The 14566-nt window shown below is 34.3% G+C and overlaps 1 protein-coding gene across 1 annotated transcript; it reads left to right on the top strand.

Moving 5' to 3' along the window:
- Positions 1-121: 121 nt before the first annotated feature.
- On the top strand, positions 122-11135 carry LOC125680396 (RING-box protein 1). Its single transcript, XM_048919954.2, has 5 exons — positions 122-267; positions 6601-6628; positions 7460-7581; positions 10599-10684; positions 10992-11135. The coding sequence occupies exons 1-5, from the start codon at positions 163-165 to the stop codon at positions 11002-11004; spliced, it is 354 nt and encodes a 117-aa protein (XP_048775911.1). The 5' UTR covers positions 122-162; the 3' UTR covers positions 11005-11135.
- The last annotated feature ends 3431 nt before the right edge of the window (positions 11136-14566 follow it).

Raw genomic sequence — 14566 nt, 5'->3', positions numbered from 1 at the left:
TTTTTACTTAGAATTATTTGAATTATTTCAACTAAAGTAATAAATTATCAAAGTATTTAAATTTCTTTCAAATTCTAATAACATTCTTTTAGCTTTAGTGTTCGTTTTGTCTGTTTTCAATTTCCATTTTATAAACTTGATTGCGCATGCGGTATATGAACAATGGCGGCTGCAATGGATGTGGATGACAGTGGAGCAGACGGAGACCTTGAAGTTCCTGCGGGGTCCGGCGAAAAGGGGAGCAAGAAACGATTTGAAGTTAAAAAAGTATTAATGAAAATATTTACGATTTAATGACCGCTAGTATACAATGTTAATTAGGTCCTAAAGAACAGAAGAAATGTTTTTAAAAATTTTAATTATAGTCATGACAAACAATGTAAATTTAGACAGTAGTGGTTTTATAAATAATTTTGGTTCAAATTGTATATGGTCTAGGGGTGTGTGTTCGTTTTTACATGGAAATATTTATTTCTAGAGAAAACTTGATAGTAACAGTTTTAATATTTTTGGACAATGCTTATTCTCAAATGAAAAAATAATCCATCGTCACGGTTTTAAACTTTTTTTTCCAGTTTATACTTCTTCTTCTCCAGAACCATTGGGCGAACTTTAACCGAACTTGGCGCGGAACATACTTCAATGTAACTAAAAGGGGTTTCAACTTCAATTCAAGTTTACTCAAATGAAAGACCACACCCCACTCTAAGATATGTCAAGAAATTAAAGCAGTTTCCCCGGGTGGCAATTTTGTGACCAGGTTACAATAGGTAGCAATGGGCGCCGTCGATACGTGGTGCAATCACAAAAAGTTGACCTCATTGCGCTAGGTACTTTTTACTGTTTAAATACAAAAGGCACAGAACCAACTGGCATGCTACTCTCCAGCATGTATAACTGCTTTGTTTTTCCCTCACTAGTAGCTTTGGTACAATCTTATAAGCTATTCTATCAAGGATAGACCACCTTTATTTTAAGGTTGCATTACAGACCTTTCTCTCAACACCCACTTATCATTAAATGCAGGGTTACCAAGGTTACAGATCATTGTTTCAGCACCCACTTATCTTTAAATGCAAGGTTACAGGGGTTACAGACCTTTCTCACAACACCCACTTATCTTTAAATGCAGGGTTACGAGGGTTACAAACCATTGTTTCAACATGAGAGAAAGGTCTATAACCCTGCATTTAAAGATCAGTGGGTGTTGAGAGAAAGGTTCATAACCCTGCATTTAACCTTGTAACCCTGTTTTCTAGTGTAACCCAGTTTTGTAGTGTAGCCTGGTTACAAAATTGCCACCTGGGGAAACTGCTCTGATTCTTGCCATATATGCCACTCTAAGGAAATATCAAAAATAATGTATAGACATGTAGGATTTTGAATTATTCTACTGAACTAGAAGTCAAGACATGTGAAAGCTTTGCACATCTGATGTACATTCTCCCATTTCTCAAATATTTTTATCTCCCACTTTTAACGAAATGCAGGGAACATCAATTAGGGTATGTCTGGCTGTCACACTTTTGTACCCAAACTATCTCTGAAAATCCTGAAACTTCCTATGATTTGAAGAAAGTCCCTATTGATTTTGAAGTGAAAATATCTTGGGCCAAGATCAGAAATTCACATATTACATGTAATAACTTCAGTTTTCTACAATCATGGTGGTCTAGAGGTTAGAGGGTTCACCCCACATGCGGAAGGCCAGGGTTCGAATCCCAGCTGCAACAGACCTAAGTTGTTAAAACAGAAAAAACAAGATTGAGAGTTCATTCATTTAATGAATTACCAGACAACATATCATTGATGCATGGTGCCAAAGGAGTACATTTGAACGGCATACTAGCTGTCCAAAGATCTACCACCTATTTACAACATCACGTGGTTTAAAATCTTGAAGACTGTTGGCGTCAATTCAAAATTTAAATTCTAAATATTTGGAGATATAATTTTTTAATATTCTAGTTGGAAAATGCGCTACAAATAACTCAAAGCATTTGACTATAACAGGAGTCGAAATTAACTTATTCTACCACAGGCTGATTTTAGCCTGTAGTTAAAAAATCTACAGGCTAGAGTGGAAACCTACAAGCTAAAATAAAGGTAATGAAGCAGTGCTCTTTTTTCGTGTTTTTTTTTTTAATCAACGATTTTCCCCATCATTACTGAGCCTAATGGGTCAACAGGCATCATTTGGACAAGACACTAAGTTATGCAAGTCTTTGTGCAATTTTTAGGTCTCTTGACCATTGCACCTTTAATCCACAACCTGTTTACTGCAGACCTTTCTTTTTTTTTCTTTTTTTTCTTTTTTTTTTTTTTGCAAATTTTAGTATTTGATAATAACATTCATACATACATTCACACACATAGTTATTTATAATAACATAATAAGGTTGACAGTACCAAGTAAAGAGAGGAAAGGCATTAATCAAAAATATTTTTCCATACAGCCCAGATTGTACTGAATTTTTTAAAATTACAGTTTTTTGAAAATATACAATGTTCAATTTCATATTTCATCCTAATATATTGTAATACACCCTCAAAAGATGGTGATCTGTTTTGTTTGCAACATAAATATATATATTGCTTGGTATATAAAATTATGAAATTTATTACTTTGTTGGAATTTTGTAATGGACAATCACCAAAAATAATATTAAAAACATTGAAACCAATTCTATTTGTTGTTCTCTCATAAATATGTAAGCTTAGTTGGTTCCACAAAGTTCCTATTTTGTCGCAAAACACAAAAATATTTTCAGTGTTTTCAGAGCTATGTCCACAAAATGAGCAAATATCATTATCCACAACTTTGATTTTTTTAAAGTAACTTTTAACAGGTATAATTCTATGTAGAATTCTGTATTGCAACCATTGTGCTGCTGAATCTGACGTTAATTTAAAACATATTTCAAAAACTTCCTTGGTAATGATATCTCTATAGCCCCTCGAAAATGGACATGAATTCCATTTAGCAATTGAAGTCGGAATTTCTTCTTTATAAGTAATGTTCTTATATATATAATTTGTGCATTTCTTATGCAATAGTATATCTTCATAGTGAAAAGGTGTGGATGGACCATTAACATATTTTCTCAACTCTTTTGACACACATAGTTTTTTTGCCATCGTAGAAATAGAATTTATAATACTGTTGTATTGCATAAAACAAACATGATCAATATCAAATTTTTTTTCAAATCTATCCATTGTTAGAAAAACACCGTTAGAGTCTACAAAATCATTGACTGTCTTGACACCTTTTTCATACCACTTTTTTACAAACACATATGATTTGCCAACTTTAACTTTTGAATTGTACCATATTGGAACATTTACAAAATTCATTTGTGTCTGAGAATTCAATGTCAAGTGTAAACTCATTACCTTCATCCATGAAGTAAAAACATCAGTCCAAAATGGATTAAAAGTATTTTTTATCAGACAATATATATATTCATCCCCAAAATCTAAGATTTTATTCACCACTCCTTTTCCATAAGAAGCTTCAAAAATGTTCATCCAGGATGGGTTGCATGTTGATACTTTTTGAATCCATGAGCACTTTAAAGATATTATGAAATTATTTATATTGGTCATGTTAAGCCCACCCAACATGCATTTTTGAGTAACCGTTACTCTTTTTAACTTTATCACATTTTGCTTTCCACATAAATCTAAAGAGTTCCTGTGTTAATGAGTTTATGATTTCTTGACTGGGATTTGGTAGTGCAGAAAATAGGTGATGAAGTTTCGGGAGGAGAAGCGTTTTAATGACTGTGACTCTTCCTATGGGTGTTAAAATCCTTCTACTCCACTTCTTTTATTTAATTCTTGCTTTATAACGTCTCTCTCAAGAATTTTTCACTCGTATGGAGACGTCACCAAGACCGGTGAAGGGTTTCAAATTTAGACCTTTGCTCGGCGCTTATGGCCATTGAGCAGTGTGGGTTCTTAAGCGTGCCACACCTACTGGTGACACGTGACATCCGTTTTTAAGGCCATCTCTGAGGACCTGTGACATTCACACCTGATGCCGAGCGTTTGGCGATGGAACTGTCACTAGCTGTTTTAACGACTTAGGTCTGTCACAGCCGGAATTCGAATCCCGGCCTTCCGCATGCGAGGCGAATGCTCTAACCTCTAGGCCACTGCGGCGGTACTGCAGACCTGTCTAGATCCAAAGTCTTCCAATTTCACAACACGTCAGGGGTGTCACTAGTGATTTTTCAAAGTGAATCCCGGACTCATGGTTTAAAAGCAGCACAATCACGAGTCCTGTGAACTTTTGATGATCGTCTACGCGGTGAGCAGTGCACTCATGTCATCACTACAACTTCACATCAATATGACAATAAAATAATTTTTTATAAAAATCACTACTGGAAGACTTGGTAAAACAGACTCCCGACTTATTTTATTTTTTTAGATAAATGAATAACAAAAACCTCGTATTTGGAATTCTATTTAATCATCCCTATAAGTGAACAGGACTTGTGGCACATGTCTATATTTTTCATCATAATGCGATATCAGACCTCTAAAGGATTTGTTTGACTCTTGAGTTTCTTAAAAAATCAGTTTTAAAAATCCGGATAGAAACGGTTGTTGAAATCGGTCGTTCATGTAAGTGTTTTTATGATTCTGAGTGCAAGTTTAAGAAAAGCGAACAGCGCATTACCGTATCAAACGAATACGATACGATGATGGTTTGTAAATCACCACTCGCTAAGATTTTCGAATGTCCACTATTTTTAATAGCTATTTTTCAAATGTACTCGCATTTTCTGAGTATTTCGAGCCCTGCTATAGATATCAGACAGCAGGACACCACCTGAAGCGGTGATACTAACACCGGCTTGTGCTTAGTAAACAGGGATGAGATCATCATGATTGTTATTTAAATCAGATGTCTCTTAGACAACCAAACTTTACTTGAAGTACTTTGAAATCACTGACTGAGATAATAACATTGGCCTTAGTTATTTAAAATTATTCAATCCACATTTACTTTATCAATGCGTTTATGATCATTCTGTAAAACGTTTTTATCAACAAGACGAAATCATTGTAAACTTCAAAGCCAATAAACTGAGGAAATCCAGAAAAAGATCGTGTTTTTTCATTCGCAAAAAATTGCAACCACTTGTGATTTTTCACATGCAATTTCAATTTTTAACTTGCATTTAGCAAGTATTTCCCCTAAGTTAATGTTGTTGCCTGACCTTAATGCATTTATAAACATTTTAAAATCAGGTTTTAATGAAAGTGAGTCTGCTTTTTGTGTTTTGTGAAGTTGTAGGGGGGTACCATGTGTGATTTCTTTCTCTTTCTCCACTGCATTTTTTCTACGTATTCTACCCACTTATAGTTATTCTGTACTTGCGCATGGGACATAAATTCCCTGAATTAGCTATTACCAAACATTTAAAGACATGTATGTTTCATACCTTCAAAGTCACCACCATAAAGATTGATTGTGACTGAAATTTATATCAAATCAAGTACAGTTGATTCTAGTTGCAATGAAGTACTATGTAATACTACTAGCATAGTAATACTACAATATAGATAAATTATTCATGATGTCACAGTTTATTGACTTGGTTAAAGACCTAAACCTAATTATAAATTTGTCTTACTTTCGTTTCGCTCCGTCCGTCAGTCCAGTTTTCCGCACTTTTTTCTCTGTTCTTGCAGATATTTATTTTATATATAGTATTTGGCTTTGCCTTAACAAGTTACAGATCAAGTTCGAATATCATCTCGGTCTGTTGATTTTTCACTTAGTTATGGTCCTTGGATTTAGAAAAATAGCATGAGTAATCAGTTTTCCAGACTGTTTTTGGTTGTGCTTGCAGATATTCATTTGATATTTGGTACATTGCTCTGCCATAACAAGTTACAGATCAAGTTCAGACTTCGTCTCGGTCCGTTGATTTTTAGTCCCCTACCGACTTGTCTTTTTTCTTGGTCTAGTCTCTACTCGAATAGTAGTTGATTTCCAACCATTTCTATCCTGGTTCCCCAATTTTCCCTTTTATCATAACCTACATAATAAACTTTGAATATTGTTGTGGTACAGTGATTTTTTCAACCGGTAGGGGACTATGTATTGCCATGCAATACACTCGGAATGCTTGTTCACTTTAAATGATCAAAATCTACAGTCTAATATGTTTAGAAGGTTTCACCAAAAAAAAATTAGGGTTATTCATCATGACAGAAGCTCATTAGAGAGAGTTTATTATTTGTTTTGAAAACAAAGATTGAGGTGTGTTATTGTTTACGAGGTTTTCAAAATAAATGGATGTTGATCCAAGTTTATTATATATATATCACATCTCTGGTATACTTTAGGTAAAATGTGTCATTTAAAAGTTTAAAATTTGTGATTGTACAAAATTTTGTTTGTTTACATAACAAAGAATCAAAGCTAAGATATTGACCTTATCCTTGCATTCAGATGGTCCAAATTTTGGTGGTCAACATTGAATGAGCTATATTTTAATATTTAACATCAAAATTGGAAAACATTTCTTTCGAAAAATGTGAACCAGTCCCATTAATTTGTTTATTTATCTTTTTTAGTGGAATGCTGTTGCATTGTGGGCGTGGGGTAAGTTACGTTTTATATGTTTAGAGTTTAGCTTTTTAAACTCTTTAAATAAAATTCCAAATACTTATTTCAATTACATTGTGAAGGGAATTTATTTTTGTCTTTTTGGTGGTTAAAGTGTCATGGACACGATTTGGGTAGGGGAAAAAAATGTGGATAAATATTTTATAATTCAGTCAATAATATGAAAGTATTTGATATTTGTTTAACTTAGCAACAAACATAAATTTTAAAAGTTGATGTTAATAAAGATGCATTCGAGACATCTACATTTTTCATTTTCTAAACAGGGCACAAGCCCAGCTCTGTTTAATATGTTTACATGTTTGGTGGCCCAGCTATCAACAAGGTGTCAAAGTTGACAGCGTCAGTGAAAAAAGCTTTTATAACAATTTTCAGTTCTTTTTTCTTTGTGTATACACCCTACACCTATTTCAAAATGTTGAATTTTTTTCCCATACTTTTAGAAGTCTTGGTGTTTTTATCTCAGTATATGGTTTCTTGGCTGATGACAAGTATTTGTTAACAATCCTATGAAATGCAGCACATACTTGTCACTCGATATAGACAAAAACCGGGTTAACAAACTCAATTTTAGGGGTCAATTTTTATGTAAATAAGTGAATCCAATGAAGAAAAAAAATTTTAATCTACTAATTTCTAAAAAGATATTTATTTTTTAGCCAAAAAAAATAATTATCAATTTCAAACAATAAAAAATTGTGCCCATGCCCCTTTATGTGTTATCAAACTATCAGATGAAATATAGTTTTAGGAAGATGATAACTGTCTTTTCTCTATGTGTAGTATATTGATTATGTTTAATTTCAGATATTGTAGTGGACAATTGTGCTATCTGCAGAAATCACATCATGGACCTCTGTATAGAATGCCAGGCCAATCAAGCTTCAGCCACAAGTGAAGAATGCACCGTGGCATGGGGAGTGTGTAATGTACGTGTCGTCTGGTGAATGATAAACAAGAGCTTAGTAACATTCACATTGGTAAAAATACGTAACACAAGAGTTTCATCCCCAAAAAAATTTACAAGGGAATTCCAAACAGCTGACATTTATTGATTATACACTAGACTAGTCTATAGGCTCTCGGGTCATGGATACTGTAAATAAAGACTATAGAGCTATTGAGGAAATTCGAACCATGATCGTGACATTTTTCTCCACTCCATGATGTGGGTTTTTAGTTTAAAGTAATTTATTGTGCTTGATATATCGTAGGATGCTGTAAAAATTAATTTCATAAATGTTTGAAAATTGACTTCACTCAATGTACACTAAATAGAAACACGCAGGTGAATTGTAGAACCTAGTTGTTTTCTGTCCTAATCCATGCCATGGGAACCAAACTCATCCCTTCCCTCAATGTATTTACAATGTGTAGAGTCTCGATAGGTTTTGACCACGTCAGGTGCCAGTGTGTTAACCATAAATATCTAAAGTAAACCAAAAGTGACAGTAAAAGTACTAATTCGATATATAAAAACATACATTTATAAGATCATTCTGTAGATACAACTCAGTAATAAATATTGTAGTGTTAAATCGTTTTTCTTTGCCCTTTGATCCCTCTGTCTGTTAGATTTTTTTGTATCTGGGTCATCTTTTTCAGACTGTGAGGCCAAGGATTATCAGACTTGGTTAGTTAATACATCTTAGGAGTTAGGTGTGTCACAAACCAAAAATAATTCATTGTTGTCGCCTTGAATTTTATAGTTATACATACTCAAATCATGTTCAGATCATATATTTGAAGCTGTGAGGCTTAAGACCATCAAACTTGATCATGAAACAGAAGTATGTCACTATGGCCTCATTTTGGAAATGCAATTGACAGCATATATGTCTCCACCATGAAATGACATATTGTTTCCTCTTTCTTTCCTTCTAATTGTAGTTTACAAGACATTTTTCTTCTATGGTTACAGATGTTAAAGTGATTTTAGTGTGTAGTTATATTGAGATGATTAACGTGTCAAGTTTAGTTTTGATGAATGGAGTTATGGTCCTTTGACTTCGAAAATTTCCTGGAATGCACATTTTTTTCTGTACTATTTTACAGATAATGTGCTAGGTGGGTTTTTTTTTTGTGAATGTTCATAGAAAGTTACATATGAAGTTCAAGTCTCAAACCAATTGTCCTACATTAGTGGCATCTGGACTTTGAAAAATTTATAATTCATTGTTTCCAGACTTCTTCTGCAATATATACAGGTGACTCCTGATGACTCACACTTACGGAACTCTCAAAGTGAAATCACTGTCACTATTTTTTCTCTAGATACAACTATTAAGCAAATTCACTCTGTCTTAGGGTCCCGTAAACCAAAATTTTTTTCATTCTTGATCTCTAGCGCAAGTATACACATTCACTCAAGATTATAATTATTTTTGCTTGAACCTTGCCTGGATAATAAAAAAATATGGTTGCCTTGGGCAGTTCAGCTATGTTAATTAAGTGTTTATTTAGGTGACACATCCCCAATGTTTTATTGTAGAATGGATAGTTAATTGTTTAATTGGTCAATTTAACCCTCTCCTAGTGCTTTGTTTCCCAATATAATTCGACTATAGCCAATACGCAATTTCGGAGTTGCTGAATAGTTCTTTCTCTTTGTGGAACTCTTACACACAGTGAGACACAAAATATACTATCGTCCACACGCGGTGGGTACAAATGCTTATTGCTGCCTTGATATATTGCATAAAGGCCGATTATCAGACATCATGCAACCACCCAAACTGCAGGGACACACAACATTAGTAAGTAAATTAGTATTTGATAATAAAATACCTTAAACAAAAATCTATAATCACCATTTTTCTTTGATTTAAATATCACTCGTGCAGAAGAGGAAACAAAAAATAATTTCAAATCTAATTTAATGGCCTAATTCAATCAAATATTATTCTTGATATGGTCAGTTTAATTTATACTAACGGCTGATAAAAACAAAATTTACACTTTCATTACTTTTATCCGTATTAACATAGCTAGTCTATAGTATATGTATACATCTTGTAACCACCCAAGCGTTCAACAGAACACTGAACATACCTCTATCACAGAAGAGCTGATATCTCGGAAGTTGCTTATTTTATGACTTGGTTGGACAGTAATTTTGAGAATATGATTTAGGGACTTGGCAAGGAACCATCCTTATTTATTAGAATGTCTGCTTTGGTAAATTGACTGAAAATTGTGACGATTGTGCTTTTCTATGTAGAAAAACTCTGCGTAACTTCATTTATATTTGAGCTGATAATTTTATGTTTAACTGTAAATTTTTGCTCTCTACTTTCAACAGAGAACAACCTGATTAAAATCCGATCCTTTGATCTACTCAAGTAGATCGTAGAGCAGATCAAAGGATCTGATTACAATCAGATTGGATCCAGGGACTTTGAAAATTTCATAGAGATATTATTTTTTTTAGACTTTAATTATGTTATGGTTGCAGATGTTGAACTGATTTCTGTGTGATTTGATAAGTTAGGAATAAAGTTTGAATTTTTCTCAAACTGATTTGCTCTCAGCAGATTAAAGTCCCTGGGACTTCAAAACTTTCCCTGACATCCTGAACATTTTTTTCTCAATTCTTGCAGAATTTGAGCAGAATATTACGCTGTTGTTTCACACTGGAAAATTGGGGGGGGGGGGGGGGGGGGGGGGGGGGGGTATAAATCAAACATGTCTTTTTAGGTTTGTTCCATTTTATTTGCTATGTAGTGTACATCTTTAATATACTTAACTACCAGGAAACTGCATTTGGATAGCATGTAGTAATGAGAAATATCATTACATTTCAAACTTCTCAAACCTCCCCAGCATCTGTCACTGTAATGTATTGCATCCATACTGCTTTATGATGATGTGGTTAATGTTATTCTTATGTACTCCAGAAGTGATTTTTATAATTTATAAAATCTTTTTGGTTCTTTTTTCAATGCAGCACGCATTCCACTTCCATTGTATATCTCGATGGCTGAAAACGCGTCAAGTGTGTCCCTTAGATAACAGAGAGTGGGAGTTCCAAAAGTAAGTATTAGTACTATTGGTACTTCTGTAGTGAGACGGATGTATCATTCTATTGATGCCGTATGGTTTCAAATGACAGTGGTTAGAAACATTGTATTCCATTGAGCTTTTCTTTACTTCATCAATTTATATTGTTTTGACTTTTATAATAGTATGTTAGGTTCATTTTATTGTTATTGTATAATTCAGAGCCACCAATAAAATCCAGTGTGAAAGCATTTTGTAGCTCAGCCATTATGTTGAATTTGTTTTAAAGAAAACAGTCACAGGGTTTTATCTAATGAACTCGTTGCTTATTTGTTTACAGGTACGGCCACTAGAACACATTCATCCACATATGTACCTGAGTTGCAGGAAGTCTTTTTATTGTAAAACAAGAACATTTACTGACATTTTGTATATTGCATTGTAAAATAAATAAAAATACACTGTACATGTACATGCCTTAAAAGAGTTCAGGGTTGTATAATTTCAACATCAAATAGAGACACTGCAGTCCTGTAGCTGAAGTAAGAAGGGTGGATTTACATGTAGATCTGTGGTGTTGGGATTTGGTTATAAGGATAATGTTGGAGTGATGCAAGGCAGGAGTTGATAGCTGGTCTAGAATCTCTTCTGTATACTGCATTGTTATGAGAGTAGGGGCATTTTGAATCTGCATTGTACATGGGATATTAATAATTCCAATATAAGGCTTTGATGTCAGTTTTTGGGAAGGGTACCCCTTTATGAAAGTGCTTAGAAAAGAATCAAGGAACTTGATGCAAACGAATGTATTGCATTGCAGTAAAATTTCGTTAAAATTCATTCCTTGGTTCAGCATTTATGGAAGAAAAACCACCATTTGTTACCATAGGTAACTACTGGTTACCATTGTTAATTTCCCTACCAATGGCTAACAAAATTCCTTTCACAGTTCAGAGGCTACCAATAATACCTTAGTCAAACCATGTTGGTACCATGTATGCCACTGGTACTAACAACATTTTTAGCTCACCTGAGCTGATCACCCGTATTCCGCCGTTTATCCGTCCGCCTGTCAACTTTTAACATTTTTACTTCTTCTCAAAAACCACTGGGCCAATTTCAACCAAAGCTGGCACAAAGCATCCTTAGGTAAAGGGAATTCTAAATTGAAAAAATAAAGGGCCAGGCCACCTTCCAAGGGGAGATAATCAAGAAAAGGTAAAAATAGAGTAGGGTCATTAAAAAATCTTCTCAAGAACCACTGGGCCAGAAAAGATGAAATTTATAGATAAGCTTTATTAGGTAGTGCAGATTCTAAATTGTTAAAATCCTGGCCCCTGGGCGTCGGATGGGGCCACAATAGGGGATCAATGTTTTACAAATATATAGGAAAAATCTCAAGAACCACTGAGCCAGAAAAGCTGAGATTTATATGACAGCTTCCTGATATAATGCAGATTCAAGTTTGTTAAAATCATGGCCCCAGGGGGTAGGATGGGGCCACAAGTGGGATCAATGTTTTACATACAAATATATGGGAAAAATCTTCTCAAGAACCACTGAGCCAGAAAAGCTGAGATTTACAAGAAAGCTTTCTGATATAGTGCAGATTCAGTTTTGTTAAAAATCCTGGCCCCGGGAGTAGGATGGGGCCACAAGGGAGGATCAAAGTTTTACATACATATATAGGAAAAATCTTCTCAAGAACCATTGGACCAAAGAATAGGGGATCAAAGTTTTGCATACAAATATAAAGGAAAAATCTTCTCAAGAACCACTGAGCCAGAAAAGCTGATATTTACATGAAAGCTTTCTGACATAGTGCAGATTCAAGTTTGTTCAAATCATGGCCCCTGGGGGTAGGATGGGGCCACAAGGGAGGATCAAAGTTTTACATACAAATATATAGGAAAAATCTTCTCGAGAACCATTGGGCCAAAGAAGTTCACATTTACATGAAAGCTTTCTGACATAGTGTACATGTAGATTCAAGTTTACAAAAACCATGGCCTACAGGGGTAGGTTTGGGGCCATAATAGGGACTACGGTTTTACATGCAAATATATATGGAAAGTCTTCTGATATGGACCAAGGTGACTCAGGTGAGCAATGTGGCCCATGGGCCTTTTACCTTTGGTAGAACAGTGAATGCAAGCTTTGTACGTTTATTTTAACGACAGAAATAAAAGAAGAATGTAAATGTAAGAAATATGTCATTTTTGAAAATACATGAGAGCATGAACTGCAACGCTTTGTGAGGCATACTCCAGTAATTATACGCTTCATAAAGTATACCGGCAGAAAGTGGCGTAGTTCTTGCCTTCCATGTATTTTCAAAAAAATGAACTTATTTCTTAAGGTAGCTCCACCCTCGTGTGATTTATCAATATTAATTGTTGAAAGTAGAAAAACTTAATTAATTTCCACTCAATACATTTTGATTTTATTGAGAACCAAAGAAAATGTGTATTAAAATGCTGACAAGGGCAATAACTCCTGTTGTATTCTCTCGACTGTATGTGATTTCCCGAGGTCCACATGCCACAGTTAATGCATACATATTTATAAATTAGCAGTTTTTCTAAACTGTTGACGTTAAAAAATTGTCATTTCAACAAGTTTTTATCTGTTCTATCGTTCTGATTAACGAAAATGTGGGGTTTTCTGTGGATTTTTTTTTTTTGCGGGGGGGGGGGGGATCATTGCATTATAGATTTATACCCTCGACGACATTTTATTATCTATGGAAAATATAAACTTTTCACAATCAATAGTTTACCAGTTTTTATTTTATCCAGTGAATAAAATTCCTCTGAAAAATATTTTTGCTATCAAATTAATGCATGCAATAATTCAAAATTGAAGATATCATTAGTTATTTGAAGACATCATAAATTATTCAGTGGCGGATTTAAGGGGGGCGCAATCAGTCCCCCCCCCCCCCCATTTTCAAATTTAGGTAAATCGTGGTATCTTGTTTAGAAAAATGTACTAAACGATAAAAAAAAAAGCAATAATTTCTTTCACTCCCGGAGAAATCAATAACAAAATCGTTTCATTTCTTGAAATATTTTATTGGGAGAACTTAATTTTTTCCAAAAACCCTTAAAATTTTCGTCATTTTTATTAATTTCACCTTATAAAAAATGATAGTAAATAGTACAAATGACTAAATAGGGGACATATTTCAAGCTCTATAAAACTTGCAAAATCCAAGAGCTTTCGGGGGCTTCGACCCCTGGGTCCCCACCAGGGCTTCGCCCTGGACCCACTGGGGGCCTCAAGGCGCCCCCCCCCCCCCCCCCAGACCCCCTGCCTCATACAGTGGCGCCCCCTGTCCACAATTCCTGGATCCGTCCCTGTTGTTTGAAGAGATCATTAATTGAATTGCTGCGCAGAGCAAATGAATGGATGATATCTTCAAATAAATTAAAGGTATTTTCAATCATTTGAGTTTATGTTAATTTGGAGCTCCATATATATACACGTATCAAGTGTATAAAAAGGGTGAAACCAAATACTAAAAACTCGGCTAAGACGATCACTTTGAAAATCATAACGCATTAAGGAATAGCTTTTAATTCAATATCAATGCGGTCACATGATAAAATAGATTAATACAGACACGTTGCTTTCAACTCTGTGTTACCAGTATATAATATGACTCGAAATCTTTGTGTATGAATATATTGAGCTTTTTGATTGATTCGTTCAAATTCTGTGTATATATATATATATATGTGTGTGTGTGTGTGTGTGTGTTATTTATGTATATAATATGACTCGAAATCTTTGTGTATGAATATATTGAGCTTTTTGATTGATTCGTTCAAATTCTGTGTATATATATATATATATGTGTGTGTGTGTGTGTGTGTGTGTGTGTGTTATTTATGTATTTGATTGGTCTGAATA

The sequence above is a fragment of the Ostrea edulis genome, chromosome 2 (assembly GCF_947568905.1).
Source record: "Ostrea edulis chromosome 2, xbOstEdul1.1, whole genome shotgun sequence".
Taxonomy (NCBI): Eukaryota; Metazoa; Mollusca; class Bivalvia; order Ostreida; family Ostreidae; genus Ostrea; species Ostrea edulis.
The sequence above is the reverse complement of the archived record's forward strand: the minus strand, read 5'-3'. Positions and strand labels throughout refer to the sequence as shown.

Bases quoted from the DNA above. Each gene is read 5' to 3' on its own strand.
- LOC125680396 (XM_048919954.2), top strand. From the start codon at position 163: ATGGCGGCTGCAATGGATGTGGATGACAGTGGAGCAGACGGAGACCTT. The intron at 268-6,600 runs GTATTAATGAAA...TATCTTTTTTAG, and splicing joins AACGATTTGAAGTTAAAAAA to TGGAATGCTGTTGCATTGTG. The intron at 6,629-7,459 runs GTAAGTTACGTT...GTTTAATTTCAG, and splicing joins TGTTGCATTGTGGGCGTGGG to ATATTGTAGTGGACAATTGT.